Below are 24,082 nucleotides of genomic sequence, written 5' to 3' on the forward strand. Positions count from 1 at the left end.
GTCACCACAAAACCGTGAACCGAACCAAATCATGGATTTTGTGAACCGTTCCACCCCTAGTATAGATGGATTTATTGATTAGTTCATCCACTGACTGTGAAAGTACCAATATGATGGACAGTGGCTTCACTTTTTTTTTAAGGCTAATGGCAATCAAGTGAATAAATACAGATCAGTTACCAACTTAGCTCCTAGCGCCAAATCTAGCGACTTTTTTTCTTCTTCTGGAGACTTTGGAGACAACATCTAAAAGCGGCAAACTCTGCTCTCCAGAGCGAGTAGATTGGTAACCCCGCCTCCTGCTCTCCTCTATCTTGTCTGCTGTCATGATTCATGCAGCTATTATTTCATCCAAATGAAAAATGGAGAACAGATAAGCAGATCATGGCTTGTCTACAGTGAAAAGAAGGACTGGGTTATTTACTTTGGCCTTTTTGGAAACACAGGAAGGAGCAATCAGCTAAGTGAGCTTAGTGCTTGGAAAAAATCTTTCATTCTTTTAGAGACAGCATGAAAAGTCAGCTGAGTACAAAACATAGAGAGGAAAACAAGAAGAAGAGAGAGACAAAATGTAGAACAGATAATGGATGTCTATTCTATTAACATTTCTCTATCTGTAGAATTGGTCTATTCTATGTGTTATCTTCTCAATGCAGAGGGCACCCTGTATACCTTTGCCTAGGGCCCTGAATTTCATAACTCCACTCCTGCTTACAATGCTAATAAAAGTCGTATTGAATGTTTCTGTCTTTAGTAAGATCATTGGCTCCACACAGGGGAAGATGTCTGCAGCAGGAAATAATCCTTTTCAGCATATAGTGGAGCCTCTCAGCCCAGAGGCACCAAGCCAGAAGTTTTTCAACCTGCCGAAGCTCGGAGATCCCAGATACGGTAACGGCCGACTGGTATTTGGTTGCAAGGTGACATAAAAACCCGTTAGATCTGCTGAGTTCTGATTGTGGTCGTCTCTCCTCAGAGAGTCTGCCGTTCTCCATCCGGATCCTGCTGGAATCGGCCATTCGAAACTGTGACGAGTTTCTAGTCAAGAGCTCGGATGTGGAAAACATCCTGAACTGGAAGGAAACCCAGAGCCGGAGTGTGGAGGTGCCGTTCAGGCCGGCTCGTGTCATCCTGCAAGACTTCACGTAGGTCCCGCCTCCGCTGCTGTAGCGCTGTGGGAGGAAGAGAGCAGCGGTGCGAATGAATAATAGACTCAGATTGACTCTGTACTTTAGTTAGACTCTCTGTTATTTAAGTAATAATTTAAGGCTTTAAAATGTTTTTTTTTTTGACTGCATCTTATCAGGGCGAAGAATAATTTAATCAACTAATGGAATTTTTAGCTACAGTTGGGTTTCCGGTTCGGAATTTGTTGTAGATTGCAGGTTCCATAAAGCCCATTTCCACTAGCCTTTTGAAACCGCACCGAGATCGGTCCGAGCACGGTAACCCAGATAACAGTTGAGTGTAAATGGTACACACAACTGAACCGAACTGAGCTAAACTGGTATTAGTTCATCAGTAGGGCTCAGCGTTGTTCAGTTCTGGCTCAGTTCTAAGATAACAAAGAGCGCATCAGCGTCATCTCCTTAAAGGCTGTGTATACTCCCGCAGTGTGTCCAGGGTATGACGCAGACATTTTTGATTTATGCCCAATTTTGAAGCGTTGTCTGGCCACGCTACAACACCAGAGGGACAATCATGAACTAGCTAGGATTGTGGGTGTCCGTGTGGCGGTTTGACAAGCTTGTTCGCCGTCTGCAACCCCTCATCCAACGCAGGACGACACACAGTTCACCCGTGAGTGTTCCCCAAAGACTGGCCGTGGCGCTGCGTGTTTTGGCTTCGGGTGCAAACCAACAGACCGTCGCACAGAGCTACAAACTAGCGTCCTGCACGATGTCTGGGATAGTGTCCGAGGTGTGCCAGGCGTTGTGGACGGCTATACAGCCAGAGCTTCTGCCATTAGTTACATTAGTTGCATAGTGTAGAGCGAATGTGGAATTCACCAATCAGAGGCCTCCTTTCCTCCAATTTCTCGCATGGAATAGCCTTCATTTGTAAGAACAAGAATAGATTGTCGAGTTTCAGATGAAAGTTCTCTTTTTCTGGCCATTTTGAGCATTTAATTGACCCCACAAATGTGATGCTCCAGAAACTCAATCTGCTCAAAGGAAGGTCAGTTTTGTAGCTTCTGTAACGAGCTAAACTGTTTTCAGATGTGTGAACATGATTGCACAATCAATTAGCCTTCTGAGCCAATGAGCAAACACATTGCACCATTACAACACTGGAGTGATTTTTTTTTTTTTTTTTGCTTTAATCCTTGTTACTGAGTTTTTAGTTAAACTGGCGGCGCTGCCCGGCTTTGACTGACTCGTTTCTTTGCAGCGGGGTTCCTGCTGTGGTGGACTTTGCGGCCATGAGGGACGCTGTGAAGAAACTAGGTGGAGACGCAGAGAAGATCAACCCCGTCTGTCCCGCTGACCTCGTCATCGATCATTCCATCCAGGTGGACTTCAACAGGAAGTAAGACCGCCCAGCCGTCGTCGCTGGTCTGCGTCCTTCGGCCATCCCTCATCTGTTGTTTGCTTCGTCCTCCAGGGCCGACAGCCTTCAGAAAAATCAGGATCTGGAGTTTGACCGGAACAGAGAGAGATTCCAGTTTTTGAAGGTGTGAATACTCCTAAGCTTCTCTCTGTCTGTCCCGCTGTAAACGGCGGGTTTTGTTATCGCCTCTGTTTTTCTCACAGTGGGGCTCCAAGGCCTTCAAGAACATGAGGATCATTCCTCCTGGCTCAGGAATCGTTCACCAGGTCAACCTGGAGTATTTGGCCCAGGTGGTGTTTAATCACGACGGCTTCTGCTACCCAGACAGCGTGGTGGGCACAGACTCCCACACCACCATGATCGACGGTCTGGGTGTTCTGGGCTGGGGTGAGACCTTTATCTGTTTGTTTTTCTATTTAAACCACTGATCCAGATCTTTGCCTGTCGTTTGATTCCAGAGCTCCTACTGCAGATTCATGTGAAGACTCTTTTTCTTAAAGGAAAATTCCGGTCAGCAATGAATTATCAATGGATCATTATTCATACCTAGAACTAATACGTCTCGGTGATTTAATGAATTTAGCGTTAATCAGTAAAAGAAATAATAATAATAATTTTCGTCACAATCACTGAGTCTGGGGTCGGCCATTTTTGCCCAAATATAGTAGCCCCTCCCTCCTGCCATCTTCCAGCAGTGACGTCACGGTGCGGTAAGCCTAGCGCCATTCTCCCCGCTTTACAAGCAAAATCAATGGGAACTACTAGACACATCTGCAATCAACAACAATTATTGAAGATTTCCAGAGGACTTCACCATTGAAATTCACCAGAGCTATAGTGAAACTGACAATGCCCACGTGCATGGCAGCTGGATGCTGGAATACATCGGGTAAAAGTGAAAAATTATTCCACCTTTCCGATTCCTGATCCTCCACGGACGGGTTGGTCGTTGGATCGCCAACTTGAAGAGGGAGGATTTGCCATCGAACTTCTGGCCAGAGAAAAAACACGTAATATGTAGCCAACATTTGGAAGAAGAATGTTTTCAAGATGACTTGCATAATAGCGCGTTGTGACAAACACCAGATACAGCACTGGGACTTGATCAACAGCAGATACCGCACCGTGACGTCACTAACCAGTAGGTGGCAGTAGTGTTCTTTGACAAACATGGATGCCTCCAGTAAAGCACATTCAAATCAAAATTACTCTTAATTAAAAACACTTATTATTTATTGAACAGGATGGAATTTAATTCATTTAGTTTTTTCTTTCTCTTAGAAATTTGACAAAGAAGTATATCCTGATGCCTTTTTATCTCTTCTGAATCAGAACAATGTTCTGCAGCATCAGCCATGTTTAAAGCCCTGGTGTGTAAGATTTAAAGGCAAGAACAGACCGAATCCTATTTTTCCTTGGATGAGGCATTTAGCGAACTGGAAGAAATAAAATCTTGATAGCTAGACAAAAGGAATATTTTACGCTTGGCAGACGATGATCAGCCACATATAGTTTATTAAGTAGCGAGAGCAGGAAGAAGCTAAGCTGGCAAAGAAGCATAGCTGGAAGAGCAGGGTTTGTCAGAGTTCAGTGTGCAGTACCGTCCTGCCGCTGCTGACATGGTCCATCTGTGGTCATGCAGAATGTATATACCGCTGCGCGGCAGGTTGGCGGCATTACCAAAATGGACGCGCTGTTACCTGTCCTACAAAAAGCAGCACTTAATGCTTAAGAAGTACTTTAAATCGATTTTGGATGAGTCGTTGCTGAACTGAAGTCATCCTGTGATGCTCAGGTGTGGGAGGCATTGAGGCGGAGGCTGTGATGCTGGGCCAGCCAATAAGCATGGTGCTGCCTGAGGTGGTGGGATACAAACTGCACGGGACTCCAAACAAGTTCATCACCTCCACTGACATCGTCCTCACGGTGACAAAGGTAGGCACAAGTTTGATGCAAAACTTCCCAAAAGTTTAAAAAACAATCCCCTTTGCTTGTTTCCAAGTTTGAAGACGTTTCGCTTCCCATCCAGGAAGCTTTTTCTATTCAAAATGTCAGAAATAGCTTTGAGTTCCAGGCTTTATAGAGTAGCCAAACAAAGCCTTTAGAAAACATGCAAATTGAAACGGACGAACGGATCCACTCCTTTAGAATGGAGGTTGTTTAGCCTGCAATGCCCTATACCTTAGTGATGCACGATATTGGGATTTTGGCCGATATCCGATATGCCGATATTTTAAAACTTATGTAGCCGATAACCGATACCGATGTTAAAGCTGGACAAAAATAAGTAGTCCTTGAAAATAGCAGTTTTGTTATCCATTTCTGACACTTTGAAAAATAATATACTCAAATATATTTTCATATGCTGATATCAAATTGATTTTTAAAAACGCGGCATCTATCTATTTTACTTTCAAAATCTTGTGAAATTTAATCGTTATGTTACAAACTCTCGTGATATTTTGCAAATTCTTGTGAGATTTTGTTAGTAAAATAGATCGATACCGCGTCAATATATCAACATATAAAAATATGGCAACATTTCGGGGATTTTTGGGGGATTTTGTAGCATAACGATGACATATAGCAATATTTCATTAGTAAAAGAGATTGATATGTTGTTTTTAAATGGCAATATATCAGCATATGAAGATATTGGGATATTTTAATGGATCAATATTTTTTCCCTCGTCTTTAGAAGTTTTTAAGTCTGTAAAAAAGAAGTTTTTGAGGAAGAAGAAGAAGTAGTATGTTTTTTTTTTTTTAGACTTTAGAAACTCAGAAGCTGATCAAATATCGAGTTGAATATCGGTGGGGTGGCCGATGTCCGATATTCAGTTTTAAGGCCGATACCGATAGGGGGCCGATTATATCGTGCATCCCTACTATACCTGTCTATGTCTCCGAAAGGGGGGTTGTTAAAGGGAATTGTTGGCCTGGCTGAATAGGCGCAGTCTTCTGGTTCCCTGTAAAGGGTTGGGGTTGCGATGATAGTGGGAAAGGATCAACTCAGTTGGGATTGGAAGCGAAACGTCTTCAAACTTGGAAACAAAGTTTTTTGGAATGACTATGACCTGGATGACTGAGGATCTTCACCAGCATAATGCAGGACCATCAGCAGATCGCTTTGTTTTCACGTTTGTGATATTATCTCCTCTCTCCGTCTGCGGACATGAAGCACCTCCGCCAGGTGGGCGTAGTGGGGAAGTTTGTGGAGTTCTTCGGCCCCGGAGTGGCCCAGCTGTCTATCGCTGACAGAGCCACCATCTCTAACATGTGTCCCGAGTACGGTGCCACGGCGGCGTTCTTCCCAGTGGACAACGTCAGTTTGAAGTACCTGGAGCAGACCGGTGAGGGTCCAGTTTGTGGGGATGTTGAAGGCATCGCTCTTCTTTATGGGTTTGCAACTGTCGATTTGGGAAAAAAGTGTAAACGGCATTTTAATTTAGGACGGGAACCCGACACGTTGGCCTACGTTGCCAAATACCTGAAGGCAGCGGCCATGTTCAGAGACTACAATGACGTCGCTCAGGATCCAGATTTCACTCAGGTCAGTGGAGCTTTTATTCTTCAAAACATTTCTTCGGTATTTGTTAGGGCTGCAACTAACGATTATTTTAAAAATCAATGAATCGGACGATTATTTTTTCGATTAATCGATGAATCGGACAAAAAAATTTTTTTATATTAACCTCTTTATTCCAAAATAAACATTTTAGACAGAACAAACAAGCACACAGGTACAGGTTGCTCATTAACTGTACTGGTGCAATATGAAAAATAAATGTTTGTGATAAAACTACGCAAACTTACATGAGAAATGTAGCTGTACATCCACAAAATATAGGGTACTTTGTTTCATAAAGCGCAAAAAAAGACATTTTTGTTTTTAAAAGCCCCTAAGGGGTTCAAACAATAGGCCCCCCCATTTCATCAAATGAGTTTTTTTAGACTAGAAGAGTTCTGCCTTTTAAGACAGGAAAGTATAGCAGTTAAAGTTGCTGCTTGAGAAAATACTGAACCATAGAGATAAAAATAGCCCTGTAATTCAAATTATAAATTGTATTTGGAATAAAAATGAGAGAACTAGGGGTGCTAAAAAACACATCCTCCAAAGACAGATATTTACATGGGAATGTGGCAGATAATTAATTGACATATTACTGATCTTGCTGGATTTTATTCTGCTTTACTTCCATAAATTGCAGGATCTTCTTTACTTTATCTTCGCCAGAAGATTTAAACTTTAAAAGCCTTGCCCTCATAATTTGCAAGTTAATTTATTTATAAAGTAAATGTAAACGCTGCTTAAGCTAATTCAAATGAAATTAAAAGTAAAATAAGTAGCCAACCTTATCATTGTCTGTAACCTACTAACAAGGTAAGGAAAGCATCAGATGAGCTACCTGAGAAACTAACGTAACGTTTCCCCACTTTAAAACGAATTTCTTTTGAAAAAAGTTGCATGTTATCACTTTTTTCACTTTACAAAGCGCAGGCTATTTTAATTATTGTGATCAATTTGCGCCGTCAATCCCGGTGCATGCGAGCTTCATTTGCAGTCTGGACGCTGAGGCTCTGACTGCAGCGCTGAGAGGGACTCCTGCGGGAGCGGGGGGAGGCGCCCCACGGCAGAGTAGGAACGATACATGCTTTCACGTAAGAGTCTCCAGAAGCCGCCAGTGCCACCGAAAAAAGTCGCCAGATTTGTCGCTAGTCGCTTTTTTGAAAAATAGTCGCTGGAGGGGTCTGAAAAGTCGCTGAGTTGGCAACACTGCACCTGCAGCCCTGACTCGCTCTGCCATATTTTTTTTTCTTCCTCTTTCAGTCAAGAGGCAGTGATGACGGCGCGTCGGATGACGCAATAATCGCGCGTCACAACTAATCGATGATGAAATTCGTTGCCAACGCTTTTAAAAGTCGATTTTTATCGATTTTATCGATTCGTTGTTGCAGCCCTAGTATTTGTTTTTCACAGCAGATTATTTGCTATCAGAGTCAAAGCGCATCATTATTACCCACGAGCCATTCTTTTCTCTTTAAGGTGGTGGAGTTGGACCTCGGCAGTGTGGTTCCTTGCTGCAGCGGCCCCAAAAGGCCGCAGGACAGGATCCCTGTTTCTGAGATGAAAACAGACTTTGACACCTGTCTGGGAGAAAAGGTTGGCTTAAGAAAATTGTTGCATTATTATATTTAACCATTTATTTTGTAATCTTCATGCAATACTGACTGAATAAACAAAGACAGCTTTTTAAACGTATTAACAATGCGATATAATAAAACAGGAACCTTTTAAAGGTTAACATCGGAGCCTCTGCTTGGCACTGTCACTACCAGATCCATCACAGTCTTCTGTCAGATCAACATACCCCGTCAGACTAGCATATAATATAGTCAATACGAATGCGTATGTCAGGTCTAAGCACCTAAAACATCATACATACATACAGGGAAAGAAAGAAAGCACAGAGACAATTAATTTAATTTTACTCGCGAGGAGAGTAGGAAGAGACTGCAGAGTTTACAAATCTCCACCCCACTCTGCCGGTCTTCAGCTTTCTCGTCGCTATTTATTGAGGTCAGGGGATGTCCCTAATTACACAGGCTGAGGTTTAACTAAGGGAAAGGGAAACAAAATGATCTTACCGTATTTTCACGACCATAAGGCGCACCGTACTAAAAGGCGCACTCTCAGTTATGTGTCCCATTTCTGTATTTAACACACACATAAGGCGCACCGGACTATAGGGCGCGTTTTTTATATACAGGTACAAGTCCTCTACTACCTTTAAATACCTCTACTGCGTATTTAAAAATACAGCGGGGGCAAAACTGAGTATGACTGTGCTTTATTCATGTATTTATTACAAAGTATTAATCAAACCTGGCAGCTGGCCGTGAGACAGACCACCATCGCAGATGACACAGCGCTGTGATCACTCCTAAATTAACTTAAAATCCTGAAACCTGCCGACGGAATATGTTCGCTTTTATTGCCGGTATCCTGGTGCCTGCAGTTTAAATTGTTTAGATGAAAAACACCTGCTAGCCGCCGCGGTGAGGCTGCTGTTGAAGGGATTTACTGTCGGTGCACCGCTGGTATGTGGGGGTCTGAGCGCCTCCGACAGAAATAGTATAGGCACGATAATAATCTGGATGAACTGACTGCAATTAGGAAGTTTTCAGGTGGACTTTCTCACTTAAAAACATATTAAAACTACGTTATTCCCACTGATCACAGCAAATATAGCTGCAAGATTTAGATTATTTAGATGAAAAACACCTGCCAGCCACCGCGGTGAAGAGGAGGAGACCCGCCCAGAGGCTGCTGTTGAATTAAGTTTTCAGGTAGAAAAATAGAGCGGGAGCAAAACTGAGTATGATTGTGCTTTATTCATGTATTTATTACAAAGTATTAATCAAACCCATCAAAGTCATCCTCCTCTGTTTCTGAATTAAACAGCTGCGCTAAATCAGACATGCCAGTTTCCCCTTCTTCTTCGCTGTCAGAGTCACTTTCCGTGCAGCGCAGCTCCTCAGAAATAATGCCGGCTTTTGTAAAAGCTCGAACAACAGTGCCAGCAGACACGTTAGTCCAAGCATCTACAATCCATCCGCAAACTGTGGCGTAACTTGCCCGGCGCTGCCTTCCACTTATCCTGAAACTGTGGTCTCAGTCTGTCATCCATCGCTCTCACGCCGCTCGCAGCCTTACTTTGAACGGCCGCTTTCACACCGATGTCGAGCGGTTGAAGTTCCTTTGTCAGACCCCCCGGGATAACGCCGAGCACAGCGTCAATTTGATTCACCTTTTTTTTCACATCGGCTGTGAGATGGGCACGCAGCGATGGTGATGCGTGGAAAAAAGCACCTGGTCTCCTCACATACACCTGCCTGCATCATCTCCTCATCCATCCAGCCCGTTTCATTTGCGTTAATATATGTCATCAGAGCGCTGTGTCTGTCTCACTGTCAGCTCCCAGATCAGCTTCTCTGATTGGTTGATGCGGCGCGTCCAGCAGCAAAACTTCAATTTTTCCATCTCGAGCAGCAGCAGCGCGTTGGCAGATGCTTAAATGCTCCTGCTGCTCAAAACGCGCTGCAGGACCTTTTGCTGCATCTATACGCGCGTCAACCACTGACTTTGCATGTAAACTCGCTGCTTCTGCTGCACCTGCTGGGTCCGGTTCACACCGATGTCGAGCGGTTGAACAGCGAGCACAGCGTTAATTTGTTTCCCCATGTTTTTCACATCAGCTGTGAGATGGGCACGCATGGAGTCACATATTAACAGCAATGGTGATGAGTGGAAAAAAAAACACCTGGTCTCCTTACATTCAGCCACTCTTTCATCATCTCCTCAATGAGGTGGTCTCAAAAGTCGCAGTTACAACACACATAGGGCGCACCGCACCATAGGGCGCACCGCACATTTTGAGGAAAAAAAAGACGTTTAAGTGCGCCTTATAGTCGTGAAAATACGGTACTTTAAACCTCAGCACATAGGATAAAACAAAGCATGTGGTTGTTTTACAACTGAATTGTTTCAAGAACACATGTTTAGAAGAGACATGTGATAGAGGATGTTCAGGCCTCCGTTGCATGACCTTTATCTGGAACAATCTTTAGCAAGAGTTAATAAATGATAAATCACACATTATACATCATAATAGTTCATTACTACACAATCCATGAAACACAAACGGAGTATGAATGAAATATTTCTAACAGCGTAAGACGTCAGATTTGAATTTGTCCCTTTAGTTTTGTACAAAAAATACAATTTAAACTACCTCGACTGGTGTGTATCCCTTTAGTCGTGTACAAATGACAATTTAAGGTCAAATCGCCATATGCTTCAAAAAACACCAAAAAATAAGTAATTAAATTGTTTTTTGTATGTGACTAAAGGGATACACGCCAGTTGAGGTAGTTTAAATTGTATTTTTCATACAAAACCAGACAGAAACTAAAGGGATAATTAAAGCAGGGTTCACCAATTAAAAATCAGCGGAGTCTGAATAAAGAAAATCATCAACCATTAAAGGTCCAAAGACATATTTAATTTTAATCTGTTACATTAAACAGAATTGTACACTGAAATTAAATGCATTTTATGCATCCATGGAATTTTTAAATCAAATGATATGAAAAATTAGAATTTTTTTTCCATTTTAACATCTAAATTGTTTTTTGAAGTAGAGAACAGCAATCGTTCAGTTTGGTTTATAGACAATTTCCTGATTCCCATATTTTCTCAAACACCTGAACTGAGCGTTTGTTATTTTCTTTCTTTTTTCTGTCTTAATGTTGGCAGTGGGCTTTAGGCTGCCCTGCAAGGCTTTAAACCTGGGTTTAACCGGAGACTAAGCCATTCTCAAGCACATATCAAGGAGCTCATTTTGAGCCTGGATCCAGATTTATTGTTGATTCTGTTCATGGTGGAGAATCCTGCTTCACAGCAGCAGGTTGAGCCAAACATCCTCTAAATGTGCAGGGTCCTCTTTGAGCACGCCATTTCACTTTTCTTTCACCAGTTCACCGCAGTTCTTCCAGCAGTCCACACTTTCTCTGCTCTCTTTTTCTCATGGTCTTCTCCTTCTTTCCCATCGCCCGGCTTGCCACAGGTTTGCCTGCTGTGTCTAACAGTAGCAGCAGCAGCAACCCAGACTGACAGCTCATTGGCTTATTTGGATCACGTGCAGCCTGGAGCCGGACGCTCCCCAGGGCTTTACAGTATTAACAGGAGAAGAGGCGCAAGTGAAGTTAGACATTGTCATCTGACAACATGTGGGAATTTATAAATGTTTTAAATCAGGCTGGATCCGGATCAGCCAGCAGGTGGGTCTGGATCCAGACCCTGGCCCGCTGATCTGTGACCTCTGATCTAAACGGATAAACGGGTAGTGACTATGGGTATGCTGCAGACATGTTCACAAGTCATTTTTTGCAAGTCCAAGTCAAGTCTCAAGTCTTGAGAAGGCCTGTCGCAATAATCAATTAATCGCACAATAAATTCTAATCGCTCGATTAATTAAAATAAGTGCAATAATTTTCGTGCTTGCTTGTTTCTCCTTGTGTTTTCATCTCCGTCACTGAGACGCTATAGCTTAAAGGTTGCTATTATATCTATGGAATGATCATTATCTTGAACTGGTAAATGAAAAATACAATTTAAAAAAGCACACACGCATTTTTTTTTTCCAGTAAAATTTTGCATCTTTATTTTTTTCTTTCAAAAACAACAATTTTCTTACAGTATTTACCTGACATTTGTGGTTACAACTTTATCTAGTTTTTGTAACTTAATGCCCTGGAACAGACAGAACCGACTTGGCGGGCAGTATTTTAAATTCAATTCAGTTTATTTATTTAGTGCCAATTCACAACATTATTCACAACATATTTCTCCTCTACGACTGCCATGAAGTTTTTAAAGCTTGTCTTGTCGATCATGCATGCATGCGCACGGGCGCGCGGGCATATATGTCACCCAGCGTTGCGTCAGTGACGTCAGTGCTACGTGACAGTTTTACAGCCCCTCTGCCTTTTTTTTAATTTTTTTACCTCTGCTGTGTGCGGGTAAAGCGAGCGACGATCAAAAAACACTTAAAAATAAAATATTGTTCACAAGTCAGAAATCACAAGTCTGAGTCAAGTCTGAAGTGCTTCAAATGCAAGTCTAAGTCGAGTCTAAAGTCATTAAATATGCGACTTAAGTGCGACTCTGGTATGCTGCTCGGACAGAACACTGGGAGCATGATCCTGACCATCAGCTCATTTGGGCCTGCGCAACCAGACATCAGAATTCTCCGATTTATTGACAAGAAGGTTTGCACTTACAAGGAATTTGACTTGGTGTTGATGGTGCCGACAAATTAGATACATATAACCAGAATCTCTAGATATATACAATATAAAACAGACAATATACTGTATACAATATATAGTATATAGCCATATATAATATACATCTGGGTTTCCATAAAATATATAATTATGGTTATAAAGTTACTTATTACTAACCATAACTCATTAAATACAAGCATCAGAAATGAAGCATTATGCGCGTTTTTGCTGCTCCTGCTGCTTGCAGACTGAACGTAGCTGAACTCTAGCAGCTGCTGCTTATGAAGCGTGTCACTTGAGGAACTGCTTCAGCTGCTCTAGATGCGCTGCAGGACCTTTTGCTGCACCTTGATGCGCGTTAACCATTGACTTTGCATGTAAGCTAGCTGCTTCTGCTGCCTCTGCTGCTTGTGGTCAGAACGTTGCATTAGGCTGATGACGTTTCACAAACACATGAGAACGCACAAGCACACATATTGAGAAATAGCCATGGATTGCGCATGTCTCCCTCTGGCATTACAGGCGAGGCTCTGCTTATGTATGAACAGTGGCGCCCTCTAGTGGACGGTGGTAACATTAAAACGGTGATAGAGACTCCTTTTAAGCGTAAATAATCAATTCATCGGTCCTCGAGGGCCGCTGTCCTGCAGGTTTTAGATGTTTCTCCGCTCCAGCACAGCTGATTTTAATTGATAGTTGATTAACAGGCTTTTGCTCTACTGCAATCATAATCAGCTGTGCTAAAGCAGGGAAACCTCTAAAACCTGCAGGACAGCGGCCCTCGAGGACCGAGTTTGGGGATGACTGTTCTAAAGGAACAAATGTCAACGTTACAAACTTGTTTTTGTTTACATTCCTGTGGCAGGATAAAATGTTGATTATACCATAAGTTTGTTTTTGCAAAATGTTCTCAGTTGTTCCCTTTTTTGTTCTTGTTAGCAAGGATTCAAAGGTTTCCAGGTGGCCCCCGAACACCACGGCGCTGCCATCCCCTTCCTATTCAACGAGAAGGAGTATATGCTGAGTCACGGCTCGGTGGTCATTGCTGCAATCACCAGCTGCACCAACACCAGCAACCCGTCCGTCATGCTCGGAGCAGGTGCTTATTCCAACTGCAAATTATTTCATGGCTGTATTTGATAATATAACCCATTTTTCCGAATGCAAAACTCCTGATATAATCTGTTGCTGCAGGACTCCTAGCAAAGAAAGCAGTGAGCCGTGGTCTTAGTGTGAAGCCGTATATAAAGACCAGCCTGTCCCCCGGCAGCGGAGTAGTGACCTACTACCTGAAGGAGAGTGGCGTTATGGACTACCTCTTTCAGCTGGGGTGAGCTTCTCGCCACTCTGATTTCTCACATATACTCGGGCGTGCTGATTGGTTTAAGCCGGGCATACACTGTACGATTTTTTACCCTTTCGGGCCGATTTTCCAGTCGTGCGAGAACTTTTTCAGTTAGGCCCAGTTTCAGCCTGATTGTGCATCATGTAGCATACAGGGGGTAACAAGGGGCAATTAGCCTCTTACGACCTAGCCTAGTGAGACCATCCTGCTCTCGCGAGCTTTCAAGATTTCTCTCGCTAATCAGTCTGGAGACTCTCTGTTGAAGAAAATTTGGAGCCGTTCACCAAATGAACGTCCAATCAGCGTTGGCTTTGAGGCGGGTTGAGGTTTGACGCAACGAGAAGTGCGACAGTTCAGTCTAAAGAACATGGCGGCTTCAGCCGATGAAACTAGCGTTAGCGTGGCTATCGAGCAAGTTTTATCGGAATTACAGAGTATTTCTTCACTGAAAGAAGAGCAAAACACTGCTCTGGAGGCTTTTCTCAGAGGAAAAGATGTTTTTGCTCTTCTCCCGACTGGGAGAGTAGCCTGGCTTGTGGTTGTGTTTTCGTTGTCGCTCTGTTAGTACGTCATATGGTTCGTTGATCTGATTGGTTTATTTGGCCCGTCTATCACCAACATAGGCCAATCAGCTAACCAGTATTTTCGCCCCTTCCCAAAATTACTTCAACGGAAGGTTTCCAGAAGGATATGCGGAGCAAATCCATCTGGCGGAGTCAGGTTACCTACGACCAACTCCCGATCAGGAGTCGTAAGGTCGGGAGAAAATCAAACATGTTTGAAATTCAGTCAGCCGTCGTAAGGTGTCCTTGTCCTGCTGTTGAGTCAGAGCTACGAGCCGATTTACCAGAACCTCGAGCACTGCGCATGTGCAAACAAGGGAGTTCTTCCTCTCCTTCTACCAGATAGACATGTCCGACCGGCGCCATCTGTCGGCGCTGAGTCCGACGTGTTTTTTTTAGACCTACAGTGAGCAGGTAGACCGCATCAGAGCGTCGCGCCGCACAGTGTGAGAACAAACATCGTGAGCTGTGAACTTTTAAACCCTGCAGTTTTCTTGTACAGTTTTAGCTGCAGCTGCGTGCAACGATTGAAAATATTGCACAGTGTATGCCTGGCTTTACGCGTTCTACAAGCAATGTTTCATACCGTAGGACTTGTGTATTTTGCTTTAACAGGTCTTTTGTCTCCTAATAGCTTTGAAGTCGTTGGCTACGGTTGCATGACGTGTATCGGAAACAGTGGTCCGCTCCCAGATTCAGTGGTGGAGGCCATAACCAAGGTACGTGTAACATCTCTTTGCTCCCCTAGAGTTACATGGGTTTAACGTCAGCATTTTCAACCTTCAGCTGTGTTTCCATTAAAGAATGTTTTTTGTGGCCTCTTTAAAATAAACAACTTTAAATCAATACATTGCACGTAGGTCGGTTAGGGAACGTGGGACCGCCTGCTCTGAACGGGTACGGTGTAAAGATGGGTTCTGACCGAACGCCAACGAGACGGCTGGAGCGAGAGATTTACATGTTGTCCCTTAGTAAAGACGCGATCAGGAGCGAAAAAATTGGTCGGTTATGTAAAGGATGCATTTCGAGCAGAGGGCACTGTCACACCTTGCAGATTTAGACGGTGTATGCCCGAGGTCCCAGAATCTCCTAAAATGCTCCTGAGGGGAGCAGCGATGATACCGCCTGCCCCCAAAAAAAAAAAAACGGAATAAAGAAAGAAAGAAAAGGAAAGAAGGTTTGCAGTCTCAGCAGAGTCACTTATGTTGGTTGTGGGCGTGAACGCAGGGAGTATCCATCACACCATCTGGCTCACCCTATGATGGGGATTTATCGAAGTACTCGCCGTATGCTGAGGTGTGACAGGGTGTTTCAGCATGTTTCAGCGTGCTCATACAAAATGTACTCTTAAGGTATCCCAATGCATGCCAGCGGTTTGCCAGATTTTCCCACGTCAGGCATACGCTGGTCTAAATCGTCAAGGTGTGACAGGGGCTAGAAATGGGGGATCTAAAGCCAACAAGTCATCTCTATTTCACGTATTTGTTCCTCCCTGCAACTGAACCATGATGTGATGTGAAGTAGGCATGCACAATGGAGACAATGGCTGTGTCGGAACGCCCGCCTGAACGCCTAAATAGGGCACTTTATGGTGTTTACGCCATTTTAGGTGTGTGCCTGAATGTCTAGTGCAGAGGTCAAGATTAGCGGATTGCGGTCCGTGTCCGGACCCACCTGCTGGCTAATCCGGACCCAACGTGATTTAAAACATTTATAAATTACCGCATGTCGTCCAACGACAGTGTCTAACTTCACTTGCGCCTCTTCTCCTGTTAATATGGTAAAGCCTTCCGGAGCACCTGGGACTAGGCTGTAGGAGATACAAATTTAAAGTACATTTAGAGGATGTTTGTCTCAACCTGCTGCTGTGAAGCAGGATTCTCCTCCATGAACAGAATCAAAAATAAATCTGGATCCAGGCTCAAAATGAGCACCTTGATATGTGCTTGAGAATGGCTTAGTCTCCATTCAAACCCAGGTTTAAAGCCTTGCAGGGCAGCCTAAAGCCCTAAAGCTTCGGATTGGTCAGTTAGAATAAAATTTTTAAAGCCAAGTTATGCTAGCGACAATCTGCGTTTTAGATTCACTTTTATTAAAGCTACAGTGTGTAATTTTCAGCGACATCTAGCGGTCAGACTGCAGACTGCATCAACATCAACGAATTTCAAACGTAATTGAAACAGTGAAAATAATTCTGAACTGAATTAAATAAAACAATTTCGGTTGATATAGTGATTTATCTTAAAGCCCTTGAGCATGTTTACTTAAAGCTACAGTGTGTAATTTTCAGCGACATCTAACGTCCAGACTGCAGACTGCAGCAACATGAACGTCTCCCCCCCACCGCTTCTCCCCCCCAACAGTACGGCGAGCGTTACGGGACAAAATGTCTTCCACGACGTCCGCATCACCTACCTTCTCAAGTGATGAGGTTTGTTTACATAGATAATTTTACAGATAGTATTTCATTAGTCTGTGTAGGGTATAGATTTCATGTAGACTTAAGATAATAAATATACCCGTTATTTTTTCTACGTCGTTGTGACGTTTTGGTGAGCTGCTTTGCATGGTGATATAAACAGACGAAGTAATTGTAGTCATTAGTTTAACAGCGAGATTGTGTTCGCTGGAAGAATATATATTCCCCGTTTACAGAGTCCAAGTCTTGTTTGTGGCACGGGGGTTACAAGGCAAGGAAGAGGGAAAGGAAGAGGGCAGAGAGGCCGGGGTGAGCGTGCAGCTGGGGCCAGGCGAGAGAGGGGAGCCAGCGGGGTGAGAGCAGAGGAGGAAAGGCTTGAAGATCTCCAAAGGAGCCGGAGAGAAGTAACCGAGGTATATATCCAGAAAATTATTTTACAGAAAATTACTGAATCATTACCTGTGAAACGTCAGGGACGTTGCTGAATAAGTATACTGGAGAGTAACAGCATCATCACGCAGCATGTTATTGTTTTAGACAGGTCTGAGCATCCTGTATTCCAAAAACTGCAGTGATATTAGACAATTGTGTGTATAGGATTAATTACCTGTCCAAGAGAAAACTGGCAACTTGAGCGTCACTTTGAAAACCTTTTTCCTCCATCAGTGACTTCCATCGTGTAAATGCCGTGCCAATGTTGATCCGTGTTTTTTGTCGTTTCTTGTCACTCTTGCGTTTATTCTCGTCGTGTTTCCGCTTCTTAGATGACGGGGGTTCGGTGTCCGCCGCTTTTCGTTGTGATACAGAGTAGGCATGATCCTCCATTCGTCTGATGTTTGGCCACACAGTGCCAAACAGTTTGCAAAGTCACTCACGCCTGCCGCCTTGTTTACCTTTCTTGTTACCGAGGCGCAGTATACCTGCTTCTTCTTCTTCTTTGGTTTCAGGCAGACTAAACGCTTCTCAGGCATAATACTGCCATCTACTGTTCAGTACCGTCTCAGTTCATCTCTCTCAACTTGCCGTAGTTATTTTCGAGCGTCATGGGAGATCTCGCAATCGCTAGTTTGTTGCCTCTGCGCTGCCGTAGCGCAAAGATGTCAGCCTCCATGGCTGCGAGACCCGCTCCTATGTAATTATAAATAACGAATTCTAAGGCAACGCAAATGTTATGGTTAAAAGGCTGAGCTCATAGGTGATGATAAATAACATAGTTATGTATAATATATTAAATTTCTGAATTTATATGCCTGTAATTATTACACACTGTAGCTTTAAGGTTTTCTGGCCTCAGTGGCTAGAAGAGGATCAGCACCTCCAAACCCGAGACCATGGTTTCCTACCTGAGAAAGGTGGGCTTCCCTCTTCAGGTCGGTGGAGTGTCCTTGTCTCAAGTGCAGGAGTTGAAGTATGTTGGGATCTTGTTCACGAGTGAGGGACGGATGGAGCGTCAGATCGACAGACTGATCGGTGTGGAGTCTGCAGTGATGCGGTCGCTGTATCAGATTGTCATGGTGAAGAGGGAGCGGAGTCGGGGGGTAAAGCTCTGGATTTACAGATCGATCTACGTTCCCAACCTCACCTTTGGTCATGAGATCTGGGTAATGACCGAAAGGACAAGATCACGAATGCAAGCGGCCAAAATGAGTTTCCTTCACAGGGTGGCTGGGCACACCCTTTGAGATCGGGTGAGGAGCTCAGGTTCCCAGGAGGAGCTCAGAGTAGAGTTGCTGCTCCTCGACATTAAAAGGAGCCAGCTGAGGAGGCTCGGGCATCTGTTTCAGATGCCTCTTGGTCGCCTCTCTGGGGATGTGTTCCAGGCATGCCCCATTGGGAGGAGGCCTCTTGGAAGTCCCAGAACACAACGGAGGGACTGTCTTTGAGCTGGCCTGGTGTCATCTTGGGGGTCCCTCCAGAGCAGCTAGAGGAGGTGTGTGTGGATCGGGAAGTCTGGGTATCTCTGCTTAGACTGCTGCCTCCGTGATCCGGGACGGATAAGTGTAAGGAAATGGTTGAATGGATGCCTCTATTGCTAATACTAAATGGAGATTCTAAGACTTCCTGCACAAAGACAGAAGGATGGATTTAGTTTTTAAGTAATTAGCATCTCTGGTGGGTGTGATACATATTAATGTCATGCTCTATGCTCTATTTTAACTTAATTAGATGCAAATTGAATCGGAACAGCTCATGATGATGGAAATATGGCAGAGCTGTGGTTATAGAGTAGAGGATTGCTGTTGTCTTAACTGGGCTTCTTGCTAAATTGATCTCTGTATTCACCCGCACACTAATCTTTGTCTGTTTTATACCTGCGCTTGATTACGTTTCATATTTGAATATTATTGGTGAAGTTGAATGGTGCCCACTGAAGGCCTGGGTACCGTATGCACCGCCCACCACTGCCTTGATACCTCTTGGTGAGGAGTGGCTGAACTGCTAAGCTTCCTGGATCCAACAAAGACCTTAGAGCAGAGGCATTTTGTTGAGCCGGTGGAAGAACACGATGTTGAAAATACTTTTCAGCGCTGTCTAGTAGAGGGCCATCTTTTCACAGCGAGAGCCGTTGCATGTACCATATCTGCTCCGGTGGTAAGACCTGCTCGGGGCCCTGCCCCTTCTTATGATGTCAACATACAGTAGTAGCCATTCAAAATTTTCCCCACTTTCCTTGATGGGTCCTTGGCTGGTCCTCGGCTGGTCCTTGGCCGGTCCTCGGCTGGTCCTTGGCCGGCCCTCGGCTGGTCCTTGGCAGGTCCTTGGCCTGTCCGTGGCTGGTCCTTGGCCGGTCCTTGGTCGGCCCTAGGCAGGTCCTTGGCCGGCCCTAGGCAGGTCTTTGGCTGGTCCTCGGCTGGTCCTTGGCCGGCCCTAGGCAGGTCCTTGGCCTGTCCGTGGCTGGTCCTTGGCTGGCCCTAGGCAGGTCCTTGGCTGTCCCTGGCTGGTTCTCGGCTGGTCCTTGGCCGACCCTAGGCAGGTCCTTGGCCTGTCCGTGGCTGGTCCTCGGCTGGTCCTTGGCCGACCCTAGGCTGGTCCTTGGCTGGTCCCCTACAATTCATTATTAAATATCAGCCTTTGTACTTAAATATTCTTTCTGTCATGATTGGTGGACATTAAGATTGGCTGGCGTTTGACTGGGAAGGGCCATTTTGAATGGCTGCTACTGTATGGACACTCCACTCAGACAAACTGTATTGCACCCGTTTCTTAAGAATCAGGTCTCTCCTGGAGTCTCAACATATTATTACCCATGTTTGCTATTATTTATCGGTTCATTAGCGATTTAAAGAAGCTGAAAGTAGAAAACAATCATTCTGAGTCGGTCTTCAAGGAAAGCACTGCCTTCTACTGTAAGATAGACTGAGCTCTGCCATTTAACAGTGTGACACACAAAGTCTCCAATGCTGCTTATTCTTATAATTAAGATCTGAGGGCAGGGTAGGATAAATGGAACATCTTAAAAAATGACTTTCATTGAGATTTTAGACAAAGTTGAAAAAAAAAGTTATTCTACTTGTAGTGAACGAACGTTGCTGTTAACGCCATATTAAAAGTAATGTTGCCTTATATGGCTAACTGACCTAGCTAAAAGAGGCTAACCCCCACCTCTCCCCCTTTATTGCATGGTCACTTACTTTGTTCACCATAAAGATTTTTTCAGCTTTGTTATCAATCAGGTAAAACTTCATCGGCCATTAAATGCGCTAACATTACAGATGCTCCAGGACGCACACGGACGCTGCATTGTTATTGTTGTTGTCTGGGCAACCACCATGTTATATGTCATGTGACAACATTCAGCAAATTCTATAGCGTAACTTCACTGGCACGCACTGGGCCCGAGCAGATCTGATGCCTACACTGTGTCTGTTTTCTTGTTACAAAGTCGCCCTTGTTTCCTGCTTGCTTTGATCTAAGCTGAGCTCAAAGGCAAACCTCCGGACTTACCAGGACGTCATGAGACATGCATTGTGACACAGTTCTATTGACCACCGTTTAAATTGTGTTTTTCTCGGTTTCTGAATGAAGAAATCAATTAAATTACAAGCATCTAAAACTTTAGACTGTGAGGGGGGGAAAAAAGATTATTATTGGTTAAACCAGCCACCTGTACTTCTTACATCCCATCCCATGACTTCACAGCCTTCGCTCTTCTACCTGCCTGCTCCACTGCAGCTCACCTTCATGAGACTGTGAAGAGCAAAGCCTCAGCCTGTGCTCAGACTAACAGAAATGCAGTTCCTAAGCAGAGCAGATCAATTTGTAGGTCTATGCACAGACCACACAGGAGCATAGAGAACGAAAATCAGGATTTGGAAAGAATTGAACTATCTTGTCAAACAAGGGTTGAAAATGAAGTTTGGAGAGAGAAAAAAAAATGGTAAAATTCAATCTAGGAAAAAGGCAAACAAAAAAATGTGGATTGCAAGAATGTATATATATTAACCCTTTTTTTCTATTAGTTTAATTTGCTTTTAGTAATCTTGGAGTAAATTCCTCTCCATACGAATCTGCAAAATCGGCATCAGGTATCAAATACTTTTTCTTCACGTTGCATAAAGCAGCTTTGCTTTTATCTAGAAAACAAGTCTCTGCAGCAAAGCTTCGTGTGAAGCATAGTCGTTTTTAGCCCAGTGTTGCCAACTCCTCAGTAAGGAAAGTAGCTATTGGCTGTGCTAAAAGTCGCTAAATGATGTCAGCGCCTAATTTGCATAATCTGCCACAGGAAGTGATGTGCATGTTATTGATTCTGTGGGAGAAATAATGTTGTTACAGAAAGACAAAAAGTGAGTAAAAACACTATATAATATATATAGAGCTACTTTTTTCAGGGTTTGATTCCCTCTTGTCTGTATTTTTGACTGTACAGTTTAGACTGAGAGATAATGATTCTCACCAGCAGATTAATGTTAATCTTAGAGAGGAAAACACAATGGACAAGGTGATTAAAGGAATAGTACACCCAAAACATGATTAGCCTTCATTTTCTACTCACCCCCATGCTGAACAACACTCTGGAGTACTTTTTTGATATCTCAAATGCATCTGGAGATCTGGGAGGCTTCTTGCTGTCTGCTGACATTCAAATAATGGAGGTCTATGGCGCCCGAGGCAGAAAGGTCCATAAAAGTCCACAAAAAACGTGTCAATATTCCTCCATACTGCTCGTCCAATGTATTCCAAGTGTCCTGAGTGGGTAGCATCCAGAATTTACTCGAAACAAAGTCATTTAGAATGTTATTAGAGCATAAACAGTAGTATATAGGATTTCCTGAAAGCGCGCACCTGCGCGATCACGACGCTACGGAAGCCGGCAGACCAAACCAGATGAAAGTGTGCATTCAGCATCTGCTCTGCCAATAATGCAAGCGTAGAAGAAGAAATGTGCTGTTTACCTGTGCAAAGAAAGAAACAACGAAAGAAAAATGTCTGAGGACTTCAGTGTTGAGGAAGAGCATGAGTTCTTTGCCGAGCTGAATGCGCACTTTCATCCGGTTTGGTCTGCCGCGGTTTCCGTAGCGTCGTGAACTTGCAGGCGCGTGCTTTCAGGAAATCCTGTACACTACTGTTTATGCTCTAAAAACATTCTAAATGACTTTGTTTCGAGTAAATTATGGACGCTACCCACTCAGGACACTTGGAATACATTGGACGAGCAGTATGGAGGAATATTGACACGTTTTTTGTGGACTTTTATAGACCTTTCTGCCTCGGGCGCCATAGACCTCCATTATTTGAATGTCAGCAGACAGCAAGAAGCCTCCCAGATCTCCAGATGCATTTGAGATATCAAAAAAGTACTCCAGAGTGTTGTTCAGCATGGGGGTGAGTAGAAAATGAAGGCATATCATGTTTTGGGTGTACTATTCCTTTAAGTGACTGACTGTGGCTGTGTGAATCAAAATATTTCAAATTCAGTTATTTATTTTAGACCAAATAACATTTTACATTTACATCCCGCTCGCTCCCGCCTCGAATGTAAGTCAGGGCGTAGCGGCACCGCGTGATCAATTTGCGGCGTCAATCCCGGCGCATGTGCGCGGTTCATCCTGCGGCTCTGACTGCAGCGCTGTCTTTGAACTGCTCCCATCTGGAAGACGTTTCAGGGCAATAAGAACAAAAACAACCAGACTGAGAAACAGTTTCTTTCCTAGAGCTGTTGTTGCCCTGAACGCCTCACGTACAATGTAACAACTGTATCTCCAAAAGCCGCCAGTGACACCGTAAAAAGTCCCCAGAGTTGTCGCTAGTCGCTTTTTTGAAAAATAGTCGCTGGAGGGGTCTGAAAAGTCGCTAAATATAGCGACAAAGTCGCTGAGTTGGCAACACTGTTTTAGCCTATTTTTTTAGGGCTGTGAAGCAACCTTAATTTGAATCAAAGCACCCCTGAAATATGAGTTGTTTTTTTAATACTATATGTGCTTTTTACAATAAAAAAAAAACTAAGTAACAAAAAAAAATATGTGACATTGTAAAAACTATACAGTATTTGGGTATTTAACCCCAATTTATGTTCTGGTTTATCAGAAATAATATTAAACTAATTTAAAAAAAACAAGTGAACAAGCCTGATGGATCTACTTAACTAAAATGTTGACCGACGCTTTTAGAAGAACGCTGCATTCAGGTGTTTCTGGAAGGTTCAGTCAGATTTCTGCACCTATTGATGGTGTGTTGGTGAAATGTTCACCAGCGAGGAGCTCCAATGTGTCTGAGACTGATTTGTTTGATTATCTTTAAAACCACAACTCAATATCAATATTGGAATTTACTGCATCATTAGTAAATCGTTATAATTTTTTAAGTTTCTAGTTATATAAATTTACAATTCATTTTATGATTTACTAAGTGCAGATGGGAAGTAGTCGGGAATGATGCAGTCAGTTATTAACAAAACGCACTGAAAAAGTTTCAAAAATATGAGTAGAAAAAAGTGAAATGAATTAATCTTGTCTGGGCAGACAGTCTCTGGGGGCTCAGCAAAACGTTACCATATTTAAATTGAAAAAGCATTTCCAGAAATGCTTTTTCATTTTAAGAATGTGGCTGCATTGTTTGACTCATAAATAAAATTAGTAATCAATCATCCTATTTTCATTTTCTACTTCAACTACGCTCATCCTTTTACTTAATTAAAATGAAAAAGAAAAAGACATTTGAGGTTTATTTTTCAAAATGTACCCCAGCAAATGCATACAAAGATTCCAATTTGAAATGTAAAATTTTAAAATGAAAAAGTATTTCTGGAAATGCTTTTACATTTTAAGAATGTGGCTGCATTTTTTTTCCAAAATGTACTCCAGCAATATGATGATTGATTACTAATTTCATTTATGAGTCAAACAATGCAGCCACATT

At 43.3% G+C, this 24,082-nt stretch overlaps 1 protein-coding gene across 1 annotated transcript in view; it reads left to right on the forward strand.

Annotated features, from left to right (window-relative positions):
• The first annotated feature begins 755 nt into the window (after positions 1 to 755).
• Positions 756 to 24,082, forward strand: part of aco1 (aconitase 1, soluble) — a 33,159-nt gene continuing 9,832 nt past the window's right edge. The window contains exons 1-12 of the mRNA XM_038268462.1: positions 756 to 891; positions 977 to 1,145; positions 2,392 to 2,529; positions 2,605 to 2,674; positions 2,754 to 2,937; positions 4,346 to 4,485; positions 5,729 to 5,900; positions 6,000 to 6,100; positions 7,595 to 7,711; positions 13,339 to 13,498; positions 13,594 to 13,729; positions 14,942 to 15,026. Of these exons, the coding sequence (XP_038124390.1) occupies positions 783 to 891; positions 977 to 1,145; positions 2,392 to 2,529; positions 2,605 to 2,674; positions 2,754 to 2,937; positions 4,346 to 4,485; positions 5,729 to 5,900; positions 6,000 to 6,100; positions 7,595 to 7,711; positions 13,339 to 13,498; positions 13,594 to 13,729; positions 14,942 to 15,026 (1,581 nt within the window). The 5' untranslated portion in view covers positions 756 to 782. The remainder of the gene's footprint in view (positions 892 to 976; positions 1,146 to 2,391; positions 2,530 to 2,604; positions 2,675 to 2,753; positions 2,938 to 4,345; positions 4,486 to 5,728; positions 5,901 to 5,999; positions 6,101 to 7,594; positions 7,712 to 13,338; positions 13,499 to 13,593; positions 13,730 to 14,941; positions 15,027 to 24,082) is intronic.

Source organism: Cyprinodon tularosa, unplaced genomic scaffold (assembly GCF_016077235.1).
Source record: "Cyprinodon tularosa strain WSP-4 unplaced genomic scaffold, ASM1607723v1 ctg70, whole genome shotgun sequence".
In the NCBI taxonomy this organism is placed as follows: Eukaryota; Metazoa; Chordata; class Actinopteri; order Cyprinodontiformes; family Cyprinodontidae; genus Cyprinodon; species Cyprinodon tularosa.